We start from the raw sequence: 27,984 nt of genomic DNA, 5'->3' as shown, positions 1-27,984 counted from the left end.
AAGGTTGACTTTGCCTGTTACAGGGGTGTGAATGAGTGTTAAGAATGGTGGTGTTTCTTCAGCATTCCTTCAGCAGAACAGCTTCTAATGCAGAAGAAAAGAGCAACACATTGCCCTCTGCTCCCAGTCTGTGTGGCGAAGGGAAGAATTGGGTGCCCTTTTTAATAATCACTACTTGGTGTGGAGGATCACAGATTTTTAAGATTAAGACCCTACCTTTTCCCATGTTGCCAAGAGCAGCATGCATTCACTAGCAAGTTACTATTAGGGATGATTAATTCCATTAATAAAGGAGGCTCAGAAGGATGAAAACATCCCCTTTCCTTCAGCTTAGTTTTAATCCTTTCATACTGATGGTGGTGATTCCTAGGTGAACTTCTCAGCATCCTGGTAAAATCCTCTAATCATTTTAGCATTCCTCTGTAGCATGAAAACCAGATTGATGGTGCCAGAGCACATTTTGCAATGCCTTCTAAATAAAACACTTTGGAGAAGACAGGGTGTGCCTAGCCAGGCTGAGACCCTGCAGGATGATTTCAAATTCAGAAATCTCTCCTACTATTCCTCAAGTAACAGAACAAAAGAATGCTGGTGAGATACAAATTGTGTAAAATTGATTGCAAAATGTGATCTACGTACCCGATAATTTCAGAAAGAGGGTATGAAGATGTTTCTTTTGGCTTGGTGTTGTAAATTATCCTTGGCTTCCATGGTCTGCAGCTGAATGCTTGGTGTGTGTCTGTTAAGAAGCACGGTCTGTTTCATCAGACAGCCACCTTCATGAATTTGGGAGAGCTAATGTTAAATTAATGTGAGTAGCGTAAATATAGGCAACATTGATGGTATTATAACTAAGTGAAATGATACTGGTGAGAAAAAATTCAAATTGAAAGCCACATTTTAAGATAGGATAGGACTAAGGACACTTGAATGGATACACATTACTGTGTCTTTAAGGTGGTATAATTAGTTATCTCTTCAGGATGAACAAAATGAGACTTCATGAATGTAGGTAGTAAAAATGTGGATATTTGTCATTACATGGTTGGATTTTGTCTGATATAAGTAATGGGCATTTTTTGAAGGGTAAGTAAAAAGGAAAAGTGCATAGGCTATTTTGTTGGTCCAAAACGGTTTATTAGAAATCCATCTTGTCATGTGAAAAACATGGAGCTCTGAGGAATTTGACTGTTGAACAGATATTATGCTCCATCCCTGACAGTGTTCAAGGCCAGATTGGACGAGGCCTTGGGTAATAAGGTTTAGAGCGAGGTGTCCCTGCCCATGGCAGAGGGTTGGAACTTGATGATCTTAAGGTGCTTTCCAACCCTAACTATTCTATGATTCTGTATACTTTCATTCTAATTTGTATTGCATAGAGTAAATCCTGTTATATTACCATTCTTTCCCCAGGACAAATAGTCATTCAAGTCATTCAAATATACATGATAAACACTTAATGTGCCCTAAAGTTAATTAGAATTGCTTTAGTAAATTACAAGTTATGGTCTTGAATAAAGTAGCCACCAGAACTTTTTGTAGAGTTCATTGGTCATGGGAGGAATTGAAAAAATAAGAATTGCATGAGATAAAAGAGCAACTCAACTGCTTTGTGGCAGTCACCTATTTATGCTGAAGACTCTGTCCTTTTGTAAGATGTGGGAGCCTGTAGATGGGTCTCATCCTTTGGCCTATGCACCCTTGGCTGTATATTGTGTGATGAGGATGCTGTTTCTTTTCTGTTGCTTTTCTTTCTGTCAAGCTTAAAGCTGTCTTTCCCAGGCTCTCAAGGTTGCTTTTCTTCACTGACTACCAACTGATTGCCAGTGAGTTGCAAACAGTACTGGGATCTCTGTGCCCATGTTTCAGGGTTTTTGCTCTTGTGTATACTCCACATTGTACTAAGCTACAGTGAGCACCAAACACGAGCTCACACAGCAAGTTCTCCTTATCTGCTGGTAACAAGAGGCCAGGACATGGGCAATATATAGATTTTTATTGTGCCACTGGGCAATTTAAGGGTATGCTAATCATCTGGGCTTACTTTAAATGCCATTTGCATGTCTGCTTCCCTACTAAATTTTCATAGTATAGTGCAATTTGATGATTTGGGTTTGGTGTAGTGTTTGTGTGGTTTGAAGTCCTGTGTCAGAAAGTGGACTGCCATAGATCATGGAATCACAGAATGGTTTGTGTTGGAAGGGACCTTAAAGATCATGTAATTCCAAATTGCTGCCATGGGCAGGGACACCTTCCAGTAGACCAGGCTGCTCAAAGCCCCATCCAACCTGGCCTTGAACCCTTCCAGGGATGGGGCAGCAACAGATTCTGTGGGCAACCTGTTCCAGTGCCTCACCGCCCTCACAGTAAAGAACTTCTTCCTAATACCTAATATAAAGCTACCCTCTTTCAGTTTGAAGCTGTGATCCCTTTGTCTTCAGTGACATTGCTATGACCCTCTTCTAACTCCTGTGGTTTGCTATTACCACCCATGTACCACCCATCTTCTAATTTATTATCATCTCACTCTTGCAATTATAGTCACATGTCCTCTACTTGATGCAGTTTTCCACACTAAGAATGGAAAAATAAGTATTTCCACTCAGGAGAGGAAGCTAATGCCTATTTAAATATCCCTTGAGCTTCCAGTTTGGTTTTTCATTCACTTTCAGTTTGCCATGTAGTATTTGATTCCAAATTAATAACAATGGTCTCAACAGAAGTTAGGTAGTGAGAACTAAGCCATTCAGTTCTCAACAGGGAGCCAGTAGGAAACTAACTGTGACTTAACCAGTTCAGCTATTTACAGACCCTTCCTGTAGGAGAATTAAAGAAGGCGCTACCATCTGCAGCTAGTAACTCCCACGCAGGGCAAGAAGGTTGAGATTTGCTGCTTCTTTCAGGTGCCCTAAAATAAACCAACCCCTTTGTTCTGTCCCCTTGTAGTAATAGGAATGACCAGATGGGAAAAATCAAACAAAGGTTTTCCTGATTATATCCATTTTATTTTAAACATTCCCGGATCTTGCACAACTTATTGATGGCCTTACGCACAAAACTCATTTTTTAATCTAACAGTTTTATATCTATCTGCATGAAAGGCTTTTAAATTTTCGTATTGTTGATTTGCATTCATTCAGCAGCTAAATACAACCAACAATTTAACAGATGAGATGATGTCTCCAGCTAACACATTTTACAGGTTTTATCAGTTTGCAAATTCACAGAGAAGCCTCCCAGGGACCAACACTTGCATGTCTCACAATCAAAACAAACAAAATCTGCAGTCCTCAGAAGATATTTAGTAAGCAAAACAAGGTGTGTGCTGGCTGCAGCATTAGCATAAACAAATAACACTAAAATCATTTTTCCCATATTTTACAAGTCAGAGCTATTAGCAAGTTCTCAGCAATACAGCACAAACTGAATGTCTGCTTAAAGTCGCCTTAATGCTTGGAGATCAGTGCCTAAAAAATGACTCTGAGACAGTACCTTATCAAATTAAAGAAAAAAGAACAATTTGATATAGTCACAGAACAAGGCACTAACGAGGCTGTTTGTAATTAGCTTGAAAAAGGAACCATCAGCAATAAACCTGCCAGCTCTTAGGCTGACTGCAACCCCTGAGAGTAGGAGGGAGCTGAGAAATATTGGCAGGGCCTCTCAGTGTAAAGGTTGAGGGTGTGTGAAAGAAGAGGAAGTGGAAACCAAAAGAACCATGGTTCCCTATCCCCTTCCAAGATTTTTGTCTGCAAAGTATCTATACGCATTACTGAAACTGTGAGGTTACACTGCTAACAAACTGTTTGCGGCTTGTGTCCATGTCTGCAACGTGTGTGTGACTAAACAAGTCCTGATGCGTGATGGCAGGCAGCTGACTTGAATCAAACTTCAGTCTCATCAGTATCAGTGGCTGCCACATAAATAATGCTGTGGCAAATAATAGTATTACTAACTTCCAATGCTGTTTTTTATATTCATATTTAAAAATCAAGTAGTAAGTAAAAAATAGATCTGAAGAATTTTATTGGTTTATAACATTGAGCATAATGTGTACTGGAGACTTCTGAAGGAAACTGAACTAAAATCTAAATTCTATAAATGTGTTTGGAAAGATCTCATTTGCTTTTCTTTTTAGCATTTCATATGTCCCTGTTTGTGGTTTAGCTAGGAATTTTTTAATATTCATTTGATTCATTGAACAGATGTCAAAGCTTCATCTTAAAATTCTGTTTAAGGGTTTAATTTATTTCTGAAAAGGAGCTAATAGGTTTTAAATATCTAACTCTTCTTCAGGAAAAAGCCCAGAAACAAAACCCAGCCAAAGGTCAGGCTTGTTGAAATATGTGTGTGAAACTGGGATTGAAACAAAGCTTCCTGAGCTCAAAAAATCAGTCTTTTTGCTGTTGGGACAAAGGGCAAGAATGAATTTTCTCCTAAGACTTAAAGTTTGGAAACACCCAGCTGTGCAGCTTCTGAGCCACACCAAATATATGTGCGCTTTGCAGAGATTGTCCCTCCTCCCATACCCCAGTTGCTCTCAGGAGTGAGGCGTGAGATAAAAGCAGCTGTCTGATCCAAAAGATGGGAAATGGGGAATTCCCAAGCCAGAAGCCTGCACCAGCATCCCAGCAGCTCCCCCAGCCACCGCTACTGGACCAGCCCCGCACCACCCTGAGTCCTGCCTGTCACACCACCTCCTGCCATCAGCTGCTTCTTGTTGTCCCTTTTCCAACACAGCCTCCAGATGCTGGAAAAATTAGCCACTCCTAGGCTGACTGTGGTGGTCATCTAGGAATCCTTGAGAAATCTGGAACTTGGCAGGTGGAGAAGGACAAACATTACTGCCAAAACAAGTTCTCCTGGAGTTATGACACCTAAGACACAGGTATCCAGGTCCAATTTGCAGCTCAGCTATGAGCTGCTTGGCTTAGACAAAAATTTCCACCAATAAATTGCATTATACAAACCCAGCCACTTGGACAGGATTTTCAATCTCTCTTTGCATAGGGACTTTTTTTTTAGTGTTATCTTTGAGGTTAGCTCAGTATATTGAGGTTAATCAGTACATTATTTTACAAAATAATACATCTCTCACCAACTTTTAAAATCTAATAATTTTTCTGGATGAGTCTTTCACATAACGCAGTTACTTTACACAAATCAGGCCACCGAATTTGCAGGTATAAGCACTTGCATATTAGAGATGGAGGCACTCTCTACAATAAAAAGAATGTTGACAACTGTCGGATTAAGTAGGACACAGAAAGGAATGCAAGAATCTCAGAATAATAGTTCTGTAAAAACAGTTGCTGAACCTCCACAAATGCACTCTTCGTTAAAAATAGATAACTTCTGAAAATTAAGCCTTTATCTGTAAGCTCCCTACAGTAGTAAGCTTTCTCTACAGCTAAAATTTCTTTCCCTATAAAGAATACAATGATCATTTTGTTATAAGAAAATAATACAATTCAAAACAAACTACTCTCAGTTCCCGAGGCTTCCGCTAGTCATGCAGCTAAGAACACAGGGCATGTAAACAGCACAAAATATATTTCATATATCAGTTTGCATTTGGAACTAAATGATCTGTAAGAGCCCTTCCAGCCCTAACCATTCAGTGATTCTATGAGCTAGTATTAGGAGTAGACTGAAGTAAACTTTGCATTTTCACTTTTTTTTCTCCCCACAGTATTGTGAAAGCTCATGTAACTGCATCAATCTGGATTTCTGTTATTTCTACTCATTATCCACATGCGGTTTATTTCATAAGGATCAACTACAAGAGTTACGGATGCTGTCTGATCATGTTGGTCACTGGCTTTCCCTGGACAAGTCTTTAAAAAGACCTTGCCTTTCACCTTAGTAAGCACCTCTGCTCAACTTGCAGGCGTTATCTTGCAAATTGTTATAGAAGTAGTATGGCAGATTTGGGCATTTAGATGTAGTGGCATGCTTCTTCTTACAGGGTCTGCAAAAGACATTTTTGCCTGTTGGTGATGTAGCAAAAGACAGCATATTTGTTATTTAATTTTCCTGTTCAATACCACTTTTTAATTTTGGCTTTAGACAGGGCCATTCCATCTTCTCTTGCTATCTGAAGCCAGAAAGAATGCCAGTAAAATGTGAACGCACAAGGTCATTTAATCTGAAGCTTGTCTTCATAGAATCCTTTTTCAGTTGCTCTGACAAGTGGCCAAAGTCAGTCTTACCATATAGAGTTGAGCCAGAGAAGAGCGGGGAGAAAATGGCACAACTGAATCATGAAGAGGATGTGGTTTTGTAGAGCAGTTCAACACACAGTTCAGATCTAGATGGAGGGGTGTTACCTGGCTTCAGTTGTGTGAATGTTCATTTGCATTTGCTGTCTGGTTTAAATTGTAAACCCTGCTATGTAATAGCAGAGTTTTAAAGCAATGTATCTGGTTTTAACCCAGTAACCAGAGACCGCAAAGTAACTTAAATTTTATTAATCTTGGAGAAAATTCTAGTGCTTGCTGGTTTGTGGTTTGGATGCAAAATATACAAAAATAGTATTATTTTTTCTGATGTTGAATCTGGGGGGGGGGCGGTTCATATTAATAAGCTTCCAATTTTCCTCCATTATATAATGATTCTTTAGACAGGCAGTAAGAAGATACAGTAAACTCTTGAGACAAGGCTTATTTAACTTGATCATTTTGTAGTAATGCAAATACCTTTGCCTTACACTGTGTCAGCTCATCAAGATAAAAAAGAAAGAACTAGAATGAGTGCTGGGAGGCCTCTTTTTTGTGTTCCTAGGGTTTGGATGAACATGGGGTTTATAATTTTTGGAGACAGCAGCTGTGCTTTTCTGTAGGAGTTAACCTGCATCAAAAGGACTTACAAGTAGCTCACTAATGGATAAAGTACTTCCTGTCTGTAACTTCACTTTTACCCTCATGTGTTTTCTCTTACTTTTCCCCAAGTCAGACTTTGAGAAAGCAGAGAAAATTCATGCACAGACTTTATCTGAAAGTGATATACATAAAACTTACGGGTGCAATGCTATGAATGAAGGCATCTAGCACTACTTGCCCTTCTCTTCCTCCTGCCCTGTGCCTCCACCATCTACCATGTGTTGAGGCAGCAGGAATATTAACTTTGCTCCCTTTAACATCCCTTGATTAAATTCCTTTGTTCCCACATAAGTGTTTGTCCTACTAAATATTTGTACCTGCTGCTGGTGTGCAATTGAGGAAAAACACCTCTTTTTTATTGCTGAGTGGTAAAAATCACTGATGCTTTGAAAGGTAGACACTGATGGGTATAAGTGAGAATCACTTAAGCTAACTGGGAGAAAATTTCTAGCAGTTTTATAAATGTGGAGCCAGAGTGCAGAGTATACAAAACCCTATAAAAGCACTGGGCTTAAAATCATTTGGCCAACCTTTGCACTGTATGGTAAAAACAGATGGTCGGAGAGTGCGCTGGTATTCCTGTTTTGGCTGAAACAAGTCAGCTCATACTTGGATACCTGGTGCCTCTCATCATGTATAAAGCCAGCAGTGGCAGGATTGATACCAGAAGAAAAAGTATCTTTAAGACAGATTAAGTGGCATAGCTGAATCAGGTGGTGGTTGCAAATGTATCAGCAGATTAGTCTTGGAAAAATAACATTGTTTTCCAGAAGCTTCTCCAGCTCCTTATTAACCTTTTCATATTCTGCTGAGGAGTCTGCCCCTAGTCATGGAGTGAAAAATTAGGAAGCATATTCAGAAACTGTATTGACTGTTAGCATGAAACTGTCCAAATTTCAATGAGGTGTCAGCTGATGCTTTTGTAGCAAATATACCTGTGTCAGTTGCCTTCTGTGTGTTTTTCTTTTTTCCTTTCTCATGGGAAGTCTCAGACACTTGCTCTTAATTCCAGATGGCAGGTTGTTATCAGACAGCTGTTCCTGGTAGCTTGCCATAGGTGACTGCTTCTTCCAGCCTAAGCTGGGCAATATTTAGCATGTGAGGTTTGGATTTTGCACCTATTAAGAATCAGCTGATTGCAAGAGACACTTAATTTTAGCCAGGGAGAAAACAGCTTTGAGTTCTTCCTGAGTTTTCCCTTTTAAAACATCACAGAGGTTATCATCTTAGGTTTTAATATGGCTTTGATGCACTTGCAGACAGTCAGGATTGAAAAACTGTATGGGCATGTGAACTCAGCAACAAAGCTCCTGATGCATGAAGATACCTTTTCACATTAAAAAACAAGGGAAGAGAAATACAATTTCCCATAAGTTAATGCCTTCTCAAAAGAACGTTGTGAGGTTTTACCCAAAAAAGTTAGCCGATACACAGAATATCTGTATTATTTAAATAAGTTGTAATGTTATGGGTTGGGTTTTTTTGTGGTGTGCAGGGGGGAGGAGGGTGTTGAGATTTGGTTTGGTTTTGTTTTTCTCGCCATGTTGTCATTAGTTTTGTTTGTAGATTAGGCAGGTATTCCTGTTCTGGCAGTTCTACCTCATTTCCCTATTTGTAAGACAGTAGTGCTCTTCCACAGTTGCAAGTGCAACATTACTGATGAGTGCCACGTAACATTGTCAGTACTATGTGCCTTTTGAGAGAAATAGATACGTTGATGATATTTTTTTGCCTTTAATCTACTAATTGAATAATATATGAAATTTAAACTCAGCTTGTTTAGGAAAGTAACTTTATTTCCCTTTTTATATATTCATATGATTTATGACTAGTTTCAAGGTCTCTGGAACTTTTTTGTTTATTTCAGATTTGAAGAAGGCTGCTCAATGTCCATGAGTGTCAGGAGGTACATGGAAAACCTGTGTGCTGATAAAGAACTCGCATCAGTCATGCTTTTTCCTCTCATTTTGACAGCTGAAAGTTGCAAATTAATCAACTAATTCTGAAAAGTGCTTTGCCATCCAGTGCTGATAGTTTTTAAATATACTTTTCAATATTGAGTCCTGCCAGTGCTTCATGTTTAATGTAGCATTTGTGTTGCCCTGTTGGCATGAGTGAGATACTCTGGATTGGTAGTGTGAGGGAAGCATGAAAATGTTCATGGGACAGGCCTGATTCTGCTGGGGAAGTGGCCAACACAAAAGATTTCTTGGAATTGTAGAAATGTAGCAAATGTTTTGAAACTTGCAGTTCATATTGTTTAGGTTGGAAATGTTAAGCATGTTTTTAATAGGCTCCTTTTCCACTATTAAAGCATTACAGTGAAATAATTGCATTCCTTTCAGTCCATTTAGACCTTGCATGGTTTCCACTAACAGTAAAAATAAAGTAACAGCAATTAAAATAGTTGTTGGGTTTTCTTCTCCCTTCAGGAATTTATTTACCACAAGGCTAAATTGACAAATTCTGTTGAAGACATATTTCTTCTATTCCACTGTATGTATTTGAACCAGATGCTTAATCTAATTGTTCCTAGTATTTGTTACAACCAACAATGAACAGAGAAGAGAGTAAGTGCTAGTGAAGCTCATCAATTTGATAAATGAGAGGTTGCTTCTTCTGTGCCTTGCTCCTTGCTCAGGTCCTTGATGGCTTCAGAGCTGGTGCTTCTGGAGCTGTCCCTGCTGGCCTGCTGCATAATGGATGAGCCTGAGCTGATGGAGGCAGCAGGTGCTCTAGCAATAGAAAAGAGCAGTGTTTGTTATTGTTGTAAGCATCATCAATCCTCCTCTCTTTCTTCTTCTGTTCTCAGTGTCCTCCAAACAAAGGCTCCCTGTATCTGCAGCAGCAGGGGAGAAAATAGCAACAACTTGCCCTGTGTAAAATTGCCATTTTCTTTCGAAGGGTAACCTTGTAAATAGGTCACGACTTGATGTTCTCGATCTGTAAATGACATGTTTATCATTGCAAGAGACAACAATACTGATTTATGAATTCCATTTAGCAGAAAACTCTATCAGTACCTATGTGTATCTGCCCTTTTCCAGCTAAATCAAATGAATGAAAACTGGCTTTCAGTTCTAGTACTTGTTACACACTGCAAGCTCCTTAGCTCCTATGGGAGCAATCTGCTGAGAAATAAGTCTACATTCTTCAGTTATGGAAAAATGTGATTTTGGGAGGCTGGGAGAAGGAGGGGAGAGAATTAAATAGTGCAGAAGATGGAAAAAAGAATAGGAGCTTCTTAGTTTTGTTTAAGCTGGTGGATACTCTTGAAAATACTGGTGGATGCTCTTGGAAATACTGGTGAATGCTCTTGAAAAAATTTAAAATGTAGGCTGTGATTTGAAATCTTACAGAAGTTTTTTTTTATTATTATTTAAAGATTGTAGCTATTCTTAAGTGTTTCTCTTGTTCGGAGCATTAATGGCAGCCACTATTTACTTCTGCAGGGCTTATTGCCTCATTCAGGATTTGGGACACAGGAGGCATGGAGCAGAGTAGGGAAGAGCAGAAAAGGCCTTGACTCTGCATAAGCACTGCTCAGCAATAAATAAAATATCCCTGTATTATCAACACCCTTTCCAGCACAAATCCAAAACATAGCCCCATACTAGGTACTATAAAGAAAATTAACTCTACCCCAGCCAAAACCAATGCAATGTGGTATCCTCTTCAGTTCTTGTACAAGATGTGAAGGGAGAAGAAAGGGATTTATCCATTACCTATAAGATTGGTAAAGTGAGTCAATGTCATTGAGAAACAGTAATTGTCATGGATTGCAGCAGTATTACCATTTCTGTTGTTATCTGGAGGTCTGGCTGCTCATTCTGTTTCTTGCTCCTTGGTCAGGTTTGTCACGGCTTCAGAGCTGCTGCTTATGGAGACGTTGCTGTTGGCATGCACCATAATGCTGCAGGTGCCCTGTCTCTTAATGGACCTCTTGTATATACATTGTAGGTTGCGTTCATGCCTTCTCTTTGGTCCTGGTTCCTGGACGAACTTTGGACCCATGTTGTAGCCCTTTTTCCAGTCGTGTCTCTGGCCCCCATCTCCTTTTGCTCCTGACTGGACCCCCTGGACAGCCCCAGTTCATCACTTCATGATGTCTGATGCAGTGGATGGACCTTGTTATCAGTACCTGGTTTTATCTGTCAGTTTATGCCCTGTGTGACTGTCCGTCCCATCAGGGAGGACACAGCCTGTGAGGGGGCCACCCTTATCTCCTGACTCCCCTGCCCTTTGGGAGCAGATGACCCTTGCTGCTCCCTGACAGCACTATGAATATAGCTCCACCCTTGCTTGATGGCCAAATTGTATTTAAAAACTGGCTTAGCTGGAAAAGCATTCAGAGTGTGAATACTTTTCCTTAGCTCTGTCTCTATAGAGGCAGGAACAAAACAGATCTACTTCCAAAGAATTATTAGCGAAGGCTTCAAAAGTGGAAGGCTAAATTAAAGATAGTATTCTTTCTGCAGGAAAGTGGATAATTTTTCTTCATTCTGTGATTTTTAAAATGCACATTTTTTCCCTTTTTGGAAGCCAATAGTAGTATGATTTCTTTGCAAGTGACTGCAAAGCTATGGCACACATCTCTGTTCCTGCTGGAGAACGTGCCAAGTGACAGTCCTGGGTTCAGAGGGAACATCCCAGGAGCTCTGATACTGCTGTTAAAAGCACTGATTATTTTTTTTTCCTTTTTCTCTTTTACTTGAAAGGGGCAAAGTTGTTCAGAATTATGTTGACAATAGATAGAATCATGCTATTCAGCAATGTCTGTGTGAGGTGACTTATTTCCCATAGACAGTTCCTGCTTTGCTTGCTCTGGGCTTCCAGGCTTATTGTCTGGAGAACCAGGTCTTAAAATGTCTTGCTGAGCTATGCTTTTATATATCTATATGTATTTAAATTGCACAGAACTGCAAATGGGACACTTTACATATGGGCTTGTGATATGACTTGATGACATTAAATTTAAAAGCTTCAAGGTAGACTGATTCCTAGTAATGCTCATCATCGGCATTTCAGAGGCTCCACTGAGACCTAAAGACATTAAGTGTCATCTTTAAATGGTTGGTTAAATTCAGTAATGGTTTTCTCATGTGAACACCTAATTTCTTCAAAAAGGGGGGCTGGTGTCTCCCAGCAGACATTTTTCATTGCAAAAGCTCAGTAATAGTGCTGAGCCTTGGTAGTTTCTGTGTTGACAGTGGTTAATGACAAGCTAAAGTGCTTCTACTATTGGCCCTCTCTAAGTTGCAGCTTCTTGTATGTTTGTATTCCTGTCTCTGTCCAGCTCTAAATGTGTGCATTTTTAAAGTTGTCTGCCAAGATCATAGAATCATAGAATAGTTAGGGTTGGAAAAGACCTTAAGATCATCTAGTTCCAAACCCCCTGCTATGGGCAGGGACTCCTCCCACTAAACCATGTTACCCAAGGCTTCATCCAACCTGGCCTTGAACACCGTCAGGGATGGAGCATTCACAACTTCATGTTCCTGGCAAAAAGCAACTCAACTGGTGTCAAAAATTTGCTTGTCCAAGAAGTAGTAGTGCAGTTGTCTTCAAAAATGTAAATGCAGAGGTAATGCAAAATAGGTTAGAGCAGTGTAAAGTGGGGATTAACAAATCTAGATGCCCTACAGAGCTGTTGATCTCTTCATTGCTTTGAGCATGAGACAAGACTTTGGGCTCAATGAGAAGTCTGCTGCCTGTGTTTTGCTCAGCCTCTGTGGCTGTAATTAGTTGACAGAGCTTTAAATGCTTCTGATTCAAGACTGTCTAAACTTTCTAAAGCTGGAGGAGAGAAAATAGAGAGTTTCATTAGTAGATACTTCATTTTTAACATGTAGATGATGCAATGTAGCATATATTTTGCAGGAGCAGTTTTTTAAGACCGTGGGATACTGCAACTAGAAAAAGGAGTTAAAGGATAAACCAATGTCTATTCTAATTCTTTGCACTTTTAGAGACGGCCAGAAGCCCAGTTTCCTGTTTTGCTGGGTAGTTGCTAGTGCAATCAACCTGTGGCAAAGGAAGAAAACTTCCCTGGCCTTTGGTAAAAAGTCTTTGGCTTGTTGATATGACATGTGTTGGTCTGACAGCTACTGAGTTCGGTAGCCAGAGGTTGAGTTGTACTGCTCCATCAGCACTCATTTCAGGTTCAAGAAGGATCGTGTTAGGGACATAATACGGGCTAAATCAGTAGTTACTGGGTTTGAGAGTAGTTCCCTGTATAAACTCCTTTTTCTGCATGCAGCTAAAGAGAGACAACAGAAGGCAGTGTGGGTGCCTGTCTGGCTATGGCATGCCCCAGGGAATCATACTAAAGAGGTTTGAAAATTCATAACCTTTCATTTTTCAATTAGCAGACTGCTTGTTTAGCCTGATTGAGTAAGAAAATAAGACCTTGGGAAAGGGTGCTCATGATTACTAGTAGTCATCTGTTCTTTTTCCCTTCAAAGATGCAGGAACTGCCATTAAACACTAGTTCACCCTGAAATGCGGTAGGTTGAGTGTAGTAGAAGACGCAGCTGAATAGGGAGCTTTCTCCAGATGGTGTAGAGTGAAGCCAGGCTCTCCAGACAGCCAGGACCCAGATTAAATGAGGACCCTGGATTAAGGAGGTGCACCCTGCACAGAGTTCTGGTGTGTTGTATGTGTTGGCTCCACACTGTACATGCTAATCCTGAACTCTGCTCCTCTGACTGTCTGCATGGGGTCTTGTTTTTACAGACATGAGTACAGAGCTGAAGAACATACTGTTATGGCAAGATGTAGCGTTCATCAAATACAAATTATTTTGTTGAAATAATGCTTCATTTCCCCTTTTCCCCAGTCAGGGAGGATGGACATCTTACTGATAAATGTGTGGTAGGAGCCTACACCCCCTCCTCCTCCCTTCTTTAATTCATATGAAAACTAGCAAAGGCATGGTGTGTCCCAAAGAACAGGAAGTAAGTTTTTCTCATAGAGACCTTATTTTTTTATTTTCCATTTTTTTCTTTTTGTTTTTGTTTTGTTTGAGTAGGGGGTTGGTTGTTTGCTTTAGCAATAAGAAGAGCCCTAAATTGAACCGCTGACTACAACCAGGTATCTTAGGGTGTTCTGCCATCTGGTATCTAATTTTGGTAATACCACTTGAAGTACAGATAAGAATCTAGTTACCAATGATGCTATACCAATTTACTGACTGTCAAATACAAATTGGGTGCAACAGATGATCTGCTGGTAGGTGAAGCTTTCAGGGCTTGCACTGCAGCCAAGAGAAGACGGGAAGATGGGAATTGCTTTTAAGTTCTCACTTGGTGCTCTTTGCTCTCTTTCTCCACAAAATGTTCAACCTTGATTGAAACATTTTCTGCCCCACCCCACCCCGAAGGGAAGGCTGCAACCTTTGGCAAAGCACCTGGGAATGTATACAAACAGCATTAGGGAGGGGAGATGAAAAAGGAGGCTGATTTTACTCTATCATGAAACTTTAACGCTCCTTAGCAGCTTGCCAGCCAAGCGGGATTATACTACCAGATGTCCTGGCAGAAATGTGTGTGGCTCCACAAGATCATAAATCCAAACAACGTATGGTGACTCTGCGTGTGTAATACTACTGTTAGCAATGCAGAATTTCAGTGTGGAAAGCTCTGTTGATGAGGAGGATTAGTAAGGACAAAACCTTTCCAGACCTGACTTTAAAGCCTTAGGTAGGTTATAGCTGCTGATGGCAGTGGTATGTTAAAGTGGAAAGGAGGAATACCTGTGCTGTATCAGCAGCAATAAGCCTTGTTTGCTTGTAGTTGTCTTCTCCCATCATGTCTTGGCCTTTCAGGCAGAATTGTAGTCCAGCTACACTGAGGCTGATTTCTCTGTTGGTATATAAAAAGACTTTAAGGGGGAGTTGTCAAAGACCTGCTAAACTCAGGGCTTGAGTCACCAGAGTAGTCTTGTTCTGCAGTAGTTCAGAGCTGGCTTATGTATATGGCTTATGTTGTCTTGAGTATAAATGGAGCTCTGTTGTCTTTGTCTTGATAAATTCTTGTGTAATAGGAAGAACAGGGATGATGGAGATCTGGAGTGGAAATTTCTGTCTGGTGGTACATTTGGTTTACTATCATTTCTGTGTTTCGTCATGTTTGCTAAATGGGGTGCTACCTGAACCAGTTATTTCAGCCTACATGTTAAATGTAAGTGCATGTGTCCATTCAGAGGACCCTGTCCTCACTTAAACTGCAAAGGACAAGAAAAAAAAAAATCAACAACTGTTGAGGGTTTTTAGTTGTTTCTCCCTTTGTGGAAAAGTCACTGACTAGCATCCTGTAGTAAAGGAGTCATTCCTTCAATGATGACTTAGAATTGGGCCCACCAAAGGGATTGGGAGTATATTTGTGTCAGTGGGTATGGTTTTGCATGCTATATATTGGCACGGAACTGTCAGCTAATTCAACTGATCTGTTGCAGAAGGGATTTTAAAGCAAATGGAAGAGAATACGCTGTCCACTGCTTCATTCTGTTGATGCTAAAAAAAATAATGGAGTTCCTAGGAAGTGTAAAAAAGAGTGAGTCCACTCCCTGGCTTTTTAAAGAATAGTATGAGGATGAATAGCAGGAGGAAAAGAACAGAGAGGACTTCACCACAGCTAATAAACTTTGCAAATTGTAGTTAAGTGACCAGAAAGTGGAAGCTCTAAAAATAAATAACGTTAAGTGCTTTCTTTGCAGATTAATCTTGCTACCCAAGTGTGACATCTCCCTCCTTCCTCCCATGCATTCTTGAAATTTTGAAGCTCCTTACCGCAGAATTTCAGGTGGCTCATTGCTGGCCACACCAGTCATTCTGAGCTCAAGATGGTTTTGTCCTCAGGGTAGAAATACACACAGAAGAAATTTAAGTTGTTCACCCTTTTATTGATTTTAGTAGTAATTTACCTTGATACTGTAATGCCTTGGAAAGCTTTATGCAGACTGCTCATCATCATTCAGCTTTCCTGGAAGATAGGTGTTTGTTGCTCTTGGAAAGCTCCATTCTTGCAGTCCTCAAATATGTCCTTCAGATATGTCTGTTCTAAATCAGCTAGCTTCCTTACACTTGTAATAAAGCTGTTCAGGGCTGCCTTGTATTCTGTGATTTTAGCAATTGAAATCTCTCTGCTGCGAAGTAAGAGAGGGGGAACTCATGCCTAGATGGTGAGTTGTATCCACTTTTGCAGACAGAGCAAAGCACCGCCTGACCGACACATGACAGAACCAGGAGCTGGTGAAGGGTCTCTAAGTGCCATTGCGCTGCCATAGCAGTAGTACAACAGTGGTAGAATTTGGGTCTGCAAGTGTGAAGCTGGCTTTAAATTTCTAGAGGCACCAAATCCTGATGCCCTGAAAACTGTTATGCTTCTTCTATGTTATTCTTCTATGTTATTCTTCTGATGTCTTGTGTTCCCTGCTGCTTATATGATCCAATGCTTACTGTTTATGTACCAGGGAGTATTATAGTTTAAGCCTTACCTTCACCTCACCCTGAAGTAAAAGCAGGATGTTTTCTAGTTAAGTAACAGGGTTCCTGAAAAATCACATAGGGTAAACAGTGGTTGCAGAAGATGGAAATGCAGCATACCTGCATACAAAGAAATTAACAGCCTACCAAACTTTTTGAAAGTCTTTCTTTCCTTGCTGTCATGCTTCAATAGCTCTCCAAAACCTATGATAACAAAGACCTCTCCCTGATGTGTCTATATTTTTGTTCACTGCTTTACATGCTATTTTCACATGTGCACATAGAAAATCAAGCTGTTTTCAGACTGTTATCCCTGATGACCTAGTGTTTATTCAACTACTTATGTCTCATTGTTTGAGATAAATTTCACCTTGGGCCAGCATCTGCTCAGTAATTTGTCACCTTTTTTTTTTCTTGCCCTTAAACTGTTTTGACACCAGGGGCTTTTCAGGCTCCATCTCAGGAAGCACCAGCAACAATATCAAAAAGCACAAGGAAAACAATGTGAACTGAAGCTTAGTGAAAATAAAGTTGTGTAATATGGCACTGGTTAGTGGCTGGATGACAGCCATCCTTGATGACATAAATTTAGTGGTATGTGTAACTGCAATGAACAAAGGAGTTAATCAAGACAAAACTGGGTATAAGAAGTGTTACTGTGTGTAAATACATACTAAAGTTGTTGCCATAAGCTTGTGATACAGAGTGAATGTGCTGTGGTTTAGTCTCCTAATATTCCTTTTGGAGATTCATTTTTAGGTTCATTTTCTGGGTTGTTAAGTGGCAGTGAAACTGAGAAACATGTCCGGCAGTCAAGTAATTGCCCTGGTTGAAGACGCTCACAGCTTTTTACAGAGAAGAAAATTTCATCCAGATGATGAATAGCAGCAGCCCCTCCTTGTATGAAAGAAGCACAATAATAAATCATGTTTTTTCACTTCTGTTCTCTATTTTTAATTTGCAGTATGATATGGAAAGGCAGGTTGCTCCCTCTGAGCTTTATAGGACTTAATAAAGAAATGGGAGGCTTTTTTAGTAATCATTGGCAGGATATAGCTTGTGTTTTCCCTTTGATTCATTCTAGCTTTTGTGCCACTGCACTGCAGAGAATTACCATGTGCTGGCATTGCAGAAGTGAATATGGAACTTTTCCACGTATCCTGCTTGCTTCTGTGCTAGGTGTGCTGGTCTGGTTAACAGGTAGAGTTGTGTCTTGAAAGTACATTAAGATGTGGTGGTCTAGGGAGGGCCTTGAGAAGAAACACCAGGTCTCGATGTTCTTTCAGGTTTTGGCATTTGTCCGTGACTGAGTTTGTGCAGGTTCTGCCCTGAACACTATTTCTCTGTGCTATAGAAGCTGATGGGCTAAAGATCCATTCCCCTGTATTCCATTTTTCTGTACCTGGCTGTAGATCTACAGTTTTCTTTTGTCCAATTAAACTCAGTAGAAGCACTATAAGTGCTTCCCTCTAATCCTTGTATGTTGGTGTTTTCAGAGTTTCATCTGGAAGTCAGACCAGAGGCTTTTTTTTTTTCCAGACATGGAAGAAGGTATGCTAGTAGGAACAGAACAGCTTAGATCAATAATATGAACATGGTCCTGTGATGTATGCAGTGGTTTTGTGATGCCATGGCTAATGCACCTGCTTTCCTTTTAGCATGAGTTTGGACAAACTTTAGTATATACTTAGCTATTTGGGACACTGTGCATATAAGAGTGCCAATCCTGCTGCTTGAAGCAGGGCTTTAAATGCTCACTTAAAATGATCATTCCTTCCACCCTGTGTGCTGAGCAAAGGTTATCTCAGCAGTGCACATGAGGCTGGCCTGTGGACCTGGTGTACTTGTCCTTGAGGGTATGGCCCAAAGCAGCCTCTGCAGAGAAGGGAGTGTACGTGTGTGCATATGCCAAGAAACTGAGCTCTAATTTCCTCTGGAAAAAGTGGACCCAGCTTTTGCTCCTTTTGGTCCTCTGATACATTTATCTTTGTCATTTAAAATGTTATCTTCATGCTTATTTTTAGTTTCTACTCTTTCTCTGTCGCACTTTTTCTGTTTTACATTTTAATTGGTTAAATCAGGAGACCTGTGGCTGATTAATGTTCCCCCTGTGCAGCTGGGTCATCTAGAACAGGCATCAACCTTCCCATACCTCATATACTTCCTTTACAAACAGACATGCACTGTTCCTGGACCTCCCTGTCTTTCCTCACCTGCTGTCAGTTTCTGTTGTACCCCTCGCTGGATGCATTGTTGTTCCAGCTGTGCATTTGCTTTTCATGATTTCATTCATGTGGCCAGAAATTATGTATGAAACTTTCCTACATCAACAGTAAAGACAGTGGTACTCAGGTAACAGTTTTTGGCAGTAGATTCTCACCTGAATTGCATTAACAGTTTCAGTGCTGCTCCCTGGTGAATGAGGGTGTTCAGCAAACACATAAGAAGATTGACTTCCATAGCTGGAACATTTGATATTGAGGAGCGAAATAAGATTACAATAATTTTTCTCTAATTTTTTTTTTCTGCATAGATTAAAAAAAAACCCTATGAATCAGGCTGTTAGCAGATAGCTCTTTCTACTCCTTTCTTTACTGTACTTTATGATTAAAAGAAAAGTCAGTTTTGATGTGCTCTGTCTGCTGTTCATCCCAAGTGCTAAGGGGTTTATTGTCAGGATTTCCCTCTGTCATAGCAGATCAAGATTAGAGATGATTTGCCATCATTAGAGATAGTTAAAATTGTTAAAGATCATTCACTAACACTGATTGCATCTGATTTCTTCTGAGGTATGCCTTGTTCTACTTAATTCGTTTGCATAAAATATGATTGTGACCTGATGTCTTTATGAGACACTGTTCAGAATAATGGCGGGGGGTGGTAAAGTTTGCACACTGTCATACCAGTTTGCTGGGAGAAGTTCCTTCACATTAAAAAAAAAACACAGTAGGTTTATAATTAAGTGGGGGTTAGGTTTTGAGCTTTGCATTTGCACTTCAATTAAAAAAAAAGTGTTGTTCTCTGCCCAAGACTGTGCATAACTATAACCAGCATTTGTGAAGGTGGTGCATTTGCTAATCCCATGGGAAAGTGCCAAACTTGTCAGTTTTTATAAATTGCTGTCTTTATGACAGGAAACTGGGAAGGGAAGGGTCTTAATCTGAATGGAACAGCAAGGAGAAAATAGAGACTTAAGGACAGATGTGTCCCCAGGTCACTATTCTCTATAGTGGAAGCAACGCCCAGAGCAAGGGTCTTGCTGAAAGATTGGATACAAGCCATGAGAACTCTATAAGCATCCGGTAAATGTTTTGGCTGGGTGAGGAGAAGACCTCCTGGAGGACAATTAAAAACCAGCAGGCTTTTTTTTTTTTTTTGCTTTGTTTTGTTTCTGTTCAGTGCTTTCTAAATATAGCAACTATTTTTACATATTTGTTGGTGGTAATAAAAAGTATTCTTTTAACTGAACATGTCATCTGTTGAGAATGATTTGAGGATGAATGGCAAGCCATTGTCAACATGGTAGTGAGTCATAAATGGGGGTTCAGTCATGCTTGTAGCATTCGGCACCCTCTGGTGAGATTGGGATTCCTAGGCAGTTCCTAGATGGTCTATCCCTAAGCAACACAGACTGGCTTAAGAACTTGTAAAGTACCTCCTTTTCCAAGCATCCCTGACAGACTGTGAGTAGGTACACAAACCTTAGCTTCCACTGAGTTTGTATTCACACTCACAGTTGACTTCATGATGTGGAATATCATTTACTATGAGCAGGGGTATTGTGGTATGTGTCTGAATGTCTGTTACTCATGTGAGCACTTCTGATTGCCCTTGCTTACTGTAGAAAGGTGATAGGTTAAAGGCCAAAAGCCCAGTACAAGATTTTTAACATGGTAAAAAAACCCAGTAAATCTACACAATTTGTCTAAACAAAATAGATTTAAAATTCGAAACACTATAGACTGAAGTTATTAAAATGCTCTGAAGATTACATTGTCATTTTTGGTTTGTTGGTTTTGCTTTAAACTTCTAGAATACAGCTCTGTTATAGCCTGTAATTGCACTGTCCAGAGAAAGTACTTTGTTCCGTGTGTTAAATACCTCAACGAAATGGGAAGGAGGAAACTGGTTGATGGACATGACTTAATCCTTTGGCAAGGCATGTAAAGCTCAGATGTTTCCTATGCAGCAGGTGCTTTAACTGAATGTTATGAATTGCTCTCGTAAAGCACACTTTCTAACAGATGTCACTCTTTTGTTTCCCCCTACTCTTTTGCAGCAAGTGACCGGCAGAAGTTTTGGTGACAAAGATTTTCGGTCGGGTTTAGAAAATGGCATTCTTCTGTGTGAGTAAGTAACACTTACAGTTTTGAGCCTTGAATACAATCTTGATTAGAGTGGAAATTAACTTTAGCGCATATGTCCAGATGTCGGTTTCCTTTTGCAAGTTTTGATGTTGCGCACAGGTCTTTCACTGCAGCATCCTGTCAGTGCCATAGCTATTGTTATGGCGAGGATTGAAATGTGGCTTAAAGAAAACAGGTTTTACAAAGTGCTTCCCTCACTCCAGCCCAGCTCCTTAGTTAAGTTATGTTTGCTTTTTGGTTTCCTTTTATTTAAACATGTTAACCACAGATTGGCAAAAGGTGTTCCACACCTGCCTGTGGACATCTCTGCTATAGTGAGGTGTTTTGGACCAATTCCAGGTCCAAACACTGTCAAGAGTTAGCCATCTGAATACCATCAATACTCAGCTGCTTTTATAGTTCCTGGAAAGGTTAGGCATCCTCTAAACTTTACCTAAAGGTGTATTTGAATAATGTGTTTTGTGATTTTTGGACAAGAGACACAAGTTTGCTTTTGTACATTTCTCTCTGTGGTTTTAACAGCTAGTTTTTAGAGAGTCTTCCAAAAGCATGTTGTGGGCTTAGATACCAAAGCTGGTGACTTTTAAGAGCAATTTGGAAGTGTTCCCTAATGCCCATAGTTCTTTGAAAATCATAGGCAGGTCATCAGGAGTCTTGGGAGAATCCACTGATCTGAATAATGTGTATGGACCAAATTCTTTGCCTGAGTGTGCAGGGTTGTCACTGAAAGCTGATAAAAGCTGACTTTGCACATAAGGAAAAAGCCTGTGAAGAACTGAATGCATATTGAAATTTATAAGTGAGATCTCCTGAGATGTTTAGCTAGATCATTGAAACTGTTGGTTAAGTTTTATACTATGAAAGGTACTGGAATGTGGAAACCGTTTTCAGCGGTAGAGATGAGCTAACATCTTGTAACTCAACTCTAGGTAGCTTATGATAGCTTCAAAACGTACTTGTGTAAATAGTGTTGTATATCTCACTGGTGTCATTAATCAGGCAACTTGAACTTTATCTGTTAAAGGGGAAAAAATATGCAGGAAAGGAAATGATATGGTGTAGTTTGCATGTCTTTGCTGAGGAGTAGCTTTGGGGCAAGGGAAGCAGTTGTTACTGTTGATCAAAAGTTGTGTAACTCGGAAGGAGCATGTAGTTTACCCCTTTGTATTTAAGGGTTGCCTCTTGCACAAGATCTCTTCTGACTGGTCAAGGGAAGTGCAGTGTGCTGAATCACTTCACAGTGCTCTTTAAAAGTTAAGGTTGAATTGCATTGCATGAAAAGTAAGGGATGTGTATTTCAAGATTAGATTGTAATCTTACCTGTAAGTAAGCAGTGGTAGTCTAACTTTAATGCTGTAAATCTTTAAGATGGAAAGCTTAACTAACTAATGTTTTGCTAATTAAATGAATAAATATGTATTTCTTAGGAGACTGAGAGCTCCAGTAATAAGCAGGTCAAGGGACAAAACTTGGTTATACTACTAAGTTGTTCTGTGATGTTGGGCAAATTGCTTGTTCTTGTTTACTATCTGTGGATCAGTGCAAATCAGTTTGAAAGGATCTGCTTCCTCAACCTCAAATCTGAGAGGCCATGATGTTGGAATTGCATCCAGCTCCTGATAGCTGTGGTTAGTGGATAAAACTCTTTTAGTCTACAGAGCATTAACCAAGGAGCTACCAATTTGGACTTCTGGTTTGGCTTTCGGATGATGAACAAATTATAAGGCCAACAATAAAATGTTCCAAGACCCCTGTAAAATAAAGAACTCAACAGAAATTTGGGGTGTAACACTGAGAACTTGTAATGTATCTTCAAAAAGTACAGGATTTGGCAAGTGAAGCACTGATAGTTAATTTTTTATCTGTCGCATAATGAAGAGATGCCAGTAAAGCTGCTACAGGCAATATTGTCTTTCTAGACAGGAATTTTCTGGCTTATCAGACATCTACCTGGGTACCTCATGAACAAATTCTAGTAGTATTCAAGCTTTATCTTGACCTCCTTCCAATCTGCTGAGCTTTCATCGCAGCTGACCTCAACAAATAGATGAAAACCTGGTCTCAAAATCTCTTGATAAGCTGCAGAGTTCAAGAAAGAAATTGTATCCCTCTTAGGTTTCTGCAGATGAAAGAATTAATTGCTTCTGTTCTGGTTTACCTGATTTATCTGTTGAAATTTTAGGGAAGAGCTAAACTTGCCTCAGTTTATCTCCATAGGACAGTAGTCGGTGCTAGTGCCATTAACTGTCAGCTTGTATCCAGACAGTTGTGTGGGTGATGTGAGTGTGAAGTGCTCCCTACTTCCACATGGCAGTTTCAGTGTTTTCCTTGCCTGTTGGATTTTGTGGTGAGGGCTAAAAGCAAGCTCAGGTTCTGAGGGATCCCAGCAGCTAGACGACTAGAAGCTGATGTGAGGAGCAGGGACACAGCCAGTATGCATTGAATGTCCCAGAAGTTTCTCAAGCTACTTTCTGACTTTGCAGGTATTTTGAGGAAGGGAAGTAGGATAGCCACCATGCCAGAGCCCGTTCCCCAACCAGTCAGACTAGCCACGCGCAAAATGGTGTTTTATCTGTGTCTAGAGCAGGATTATTGCTAGAGCAACAGGCGGAAGCCTTTTGTACAATCTTTATGTCTGTGGCCTACACAGCCTGAAAACTTTGGCAGACACCACTGCAGTGGTTATAAATGATTCATTTCTGTCTAGCAACTATCCAGATATCTTAATAAATGAAAGCTAATAAAACTGTGATGCCCAAAGCTTGAACTGTTGGAATGGACATGTTATGAACCACCAGCCCTGCACGAGTGTGCTAGCCACAGACACCTACAAGCCTTGTACCTGTCTCTCTGGTAGTGCTTTTGCTGTGGCTGACATCTCAGTCTGGCCTCATGATACTTTTTATAGCCTGATGCACTCAACTCAGGAGCTGAGGAGCATATTTAAACGATGCAGGCTGCCCTGAAGTGGCAAGCTGACAGCTGAGAGTAACACAAGCCCTTCCTTCTTTCTGGATGTTTGAAAGCCCACTTTTGTAGTTGCCCTGACACCCAGCTGTGCTGAGAGGCCAATGACAATGACTTGTGTTTGTCTGAAATGAGTTCATGGCTTTTTAGCATAGCTCTCTGACATCAGTCCAGATGGTGATTTCAGTAAGCAGCATAATAGCTAGGCAAAGGGAATTCTTGTTCTGTTCTTGCTTTGTGTATTAAATTCACATATGCAAAGCCTGAGGAGTTTCCTGGCTATGCTTCTGCATGGGTGGGCAAATATGCCCTTCTGGGGTCATTGTGGAAAACTGTATGAGGGAGGAATACAACACCAGTATCAGGAAATATCAGTAGAAATCCTGATTTTCCGTTCCAGCACATTCTGTGTTTTGTGGGGCTTTGTTTTCTTTTGTTTTGTTTTTTTCTTGTTACATAGTTTTAACATTTAGGTTTGACCCAGATATTATGAGAAGCTAGAGGATTAATCAGGAATAAATTAGATTTGGTTGTTGCAGCGCTTGTGTGTTCCTGTTCTGTGGATTCAGGCATCTGAATGAAGGTTGACTGCAAAAGAAAAAGTATCTGCTGTCTCCATCCACTCGCCCCCTGATTTGAGTAGTTCTGAAACAGCAGATAAGGAAGCTGAAGTTGTGTTTATTTCTAACCATGCAACAATTGCTATTAATAAGTTTAAAAATTACTACATGAAGACAAAAATGCATACATCTTTCTGCAACCTTGCCCCATTGTTACTGCTCTAATATTCTTGCAAGTGTGTTTTTAAGTGAGCAGCTCTTTTGCATTCTCCTTGACATCCACCTCCCCTTGCCCAGCTCCACTACTGCAGGATTCCTTCTTTCATACTGGTCAGTCAGCAGTTAGGGGCGTCTCTGTGTGAATGTGAGACTTGGAAAATCCAAGTTATTTATTCTTTTTGTTATGACTATCCAAGTCATATCAAAGGGTTAATAATATATTCAATGCATCTGTAAGCATTTCTGACATGCAGTTGGGATCGTATTTTCTCTCAAGCTTTCTCTGGAATCAACCAGTACTAGGATTCCAAGAATCCTGAGAGTTTGTATCAGTGGTAATGAGATTCTAATGTCAGGAATAGGACTTAACTGTAAGGGAGAGTAACAACAACAGTAACAACTGGGACATGTATCCTGGACAAAGGATCTTAAATAACAAACTCAAACTGAACTCAGATTTAGATATCAATAGAAATGATTTGGCTCTGCAGTGGAGTCCAACAGTGTCATGATTGCATGTAATACCTTGGGTACCATATGTAGAACAGTTTAGCTCTGTGTCTGTTTTATAGATGTATATAAATCAACTTTTAGCAGTAAATGCAGGCATAATAAATCTTTTTTTTTTTCTGAAGCATGAAAGTTTTAATGAATATTTAGCTGCATACCTTGAGAAGTCATGGCATAAACATATAAAAGAGGAATTACTGTATGTGGATCCATTAAAGATGGATGCCACTTGCATATACAGTTCTGTATACCAATTTATGAGCGTTTTCCCAAACCTTTCTTTGTTTCTTAGTGATACTTATTTTGTGTATTAGCACATGGTGTTTTGTAGCTTAGTTAGATATGCAGAAACTATGCATACTTTTGAAACCAGGATTCTTTGACTCTTTTTTTTTTTGTTATTTTTTGAAAGAGCAGATAGGAAGGTATTTTACTGCTTTTAAGTAATCTTGGCAAAATTGGGCTTGCACAGTGAATTAAGGGCAAAGTTTTATACTTTTTCTCGTGTAGGACAATATCTAGGAACGGCAGTTCCCTTCAGGCGGGCATGTTAGGAATATATGTTCTTAAAAACTACAAGGAAGTATTTAGGTTTTACTTTTAAATAAAAGAAAAAAAGCTGTAAGTTAGTCATGCACATAGATTAATAGTATTTTAAAAATAATTAAGTGAGGCTATAAATCTGAGTGAGCTGAAAGTGACTATGATCAAGAATTACTTAATGGATTTTATAATTTACTCTGTCATGAGAACAATTTTCTTCTATAAATAAGAAATCTCCTTAGCTTGTGTTCTCCATGTCACTGGTGATGAATGAGCTGCTTTTTCTCAGAGAGCAGAGTTTCTTTGGGCTTGCATTATGGTTCTAGTACATCTGACCAAGCTTTGGGCTGACATGAATGCTGTTTTCAGCAGGGTTGGGTATGTGCCAGATCAGTGCAAGTGTAATGCTATGCAATAGTAAAACACTGTCTTCTGAGTCAGTGGTACTGCAACCTATGGAGAACAGTTCTCACTGTATATATCATGTTTCAGTTGTTTGGTTGTTTAAAAATCCAGTTTTTCTTGCAAATTAATGTCACTTATGTGAAATTGCCATGCCACTTATGGAGACCTGGCAGGGGAAAACAAATACTCAGTCATCTTTGTGGATTGCAGGATTTTGCAGATATGTTATTCTGCTTGTCTGTCAGTGGCATAGGCTTGGCATCAGTTCAGCACTTGGCTGTATAGTGTACAGTGCAGAGATTCTTGTCTTGCCAGATAGCTCACTGGAGCAGTTAGTGGATGCCCAGGCCTTATGCTTAATTAAGCTTTTGCTTGAATTTCCTGTTCCTGGAAACTAAGAAGGTATTTGAGTTTCATAGGCATACTTGAAGTTTTGAATGTGACCCATGCCTTGAGGTGAGAAGGGATTGGTGTTCTGTGTTTTTCAGGCACTGCATTGTAAAGCCAAAATGTTATCAGCATCTTGGATTTGGCATGTCTCCAGTTTAGAGGAGCGGGCCCCAAGGCTCATTAAGCATTAAGATTTAGGTTCATGTGAGGACATCTGAAACAGTTTTGTATGAATCCGGAGGTTTTAATCTTTAAGTTTTATTGCCATGTTATAATGAAAAGCTATTTATTAGTACGGTTTAGTTGAGGGGTCAGAGGTGTAACATAAACGGTAATGCTCAGCTGTGTGTATGAGGAGAATAGCACTGAAGGGCATGCTTGAGTACAGCCAGAATGGCCTGTCTTTGTATTTATGTTAAAATAATATGCATCTCAGCAGACTAAATAGTAGTTTCTTCAGTGCAGCTTGATTAATTGACAGGGCAAGAGATCGTGGAACACTGACCCATTCAAATGGAGTGCTGCTCATGTGCAAAGCAAGGTAATCCTGTGAGAGGTTTCAGCTTTCCAACAGTGTATGTTATATTGGCTATGTATTTTGGACAATTATCCATGGCCACTGTTACTCAGTGTAAAACTGTGTGTGAATTGCAAACCTGTAGGTGTTCGCGTTGGTTGTTACAGTGGTAGGTTCTGTATCAATTGCTTCAAAAGCGATTTATACACAGTCTTCCTGATTCCCTTTCTTGAGCTGTTCTGCAAGGCCTCTGTGTTCTTCATAGTTTTAGTCTTTGTCAGAGTAAGATCCGTGCTGTTCTGTGTTTGGCATACTTGTCTTCTCAGTGCTACGTATTTGCATAGTTCTTTATTCACCTTTTACTTATAAGCCCTTTGTGGGACACAGTTCTGTCCTCCTTGTTAGAAAAGCACCTTGTTCATCTGATCCTAAATAAATAGTGTCAGGGGCATCATTAGCAAGCCCTGAAGAATGTTTTCCCAAAAATGTTTTTGTGACCTCTATATTTTGAAAATTCGTTACTACTTCCTTTGCAACAAAATATTTGGAATTTTCAGTGCCTGCTGTTTCAATGCGATTTGTTAATCTTTAAAACTAATAGTGGATTTTTCTCTCCTTCACAATATTTGGGGGCATTTTGGAGCTGCCACCAGAGCATGAGTTTAAAATATGTGGATGCTGCTGCTGTCTGGCTTAATAATTATCAAGTGCTGAAAAGCTTCTTGTAAGAATGTGAATCTGTAAAACTTAATTTAAAAAAGAAATGTCTCCATTGAGGTTTACTGTGGATAGAATTTCCTGAACTCTCAAATATGAAATGCCCTTTTACTTTAAGATCAGGTCATTAGTCAGCTTTTCTTTTTTGGAATATGATCTGTTATTTGAGCAAAGAACTCTGTTGGACACCCATCCCTCCAGCTTGGATTGGTCTGTGAGCACACATCACCCTTTCTTTTTTTTCCATTTCTGAAGCTTATTTTCTGAAAGTGCTTCTCTTCCATTTCCTCTTAGAAACAAGGGCTTTTTGGAGGCTGGGTTTTAGCAGCCATACTCGGAGTATTTTCTTAACTGACGCTTTCTTGCAAGAATTTCTTGGGCAGTTGTCTTGGTGCTTTTCATTAGATCTGTTATCAGCTGTTGC

At 39.8% G+C, this 27,984-nt stretch overlaps 1 protein-coding gene across 1 annotated transcript in view; it reads left to right on the top strand.

The window, feature by feature from the left end:
* LIMCH1 (LIM and calponin homology domains 1) overlaps positions 1-27,984 on the top strand; it is a 188,985-nt gene that overhangs the window by 50,238 nt on the left and 110,763 nt on the right. Inside the window, exon 2 of the mRNA XM_061346178.1 lies at positions 20,645-20,715. Within this exon, the coding sequence (XP_061202162.1) occupies positions 20,645-20,715 (71 nt within the window). The remainder of the gene's footprint in view (positions 1-20,644; positions 20,716-27,984) is intronic.

Source organism: Neopsephotus bourkii, unplaced genomic scaffold (genome assembly GCF_033783945.1).
Source record: "Neopsephotus bourkii isolate Nb327-2 ecotype Australia unplaced genomic scaffold, CSIRO-AGI_Nbou_v1 NB_259, whole genome shotgun sequence".
Classification (NCBI taxonomy): domain Eukaryota; kingdom Metazoa; phylum Chordata; class Aves; order Psittaciformes; family Psittacidae; genus Neopsephotus; species Neopsephotus bourkii.
This window is presented reverse-complemented; position numbering and strand designations above follow the sequence as displayed.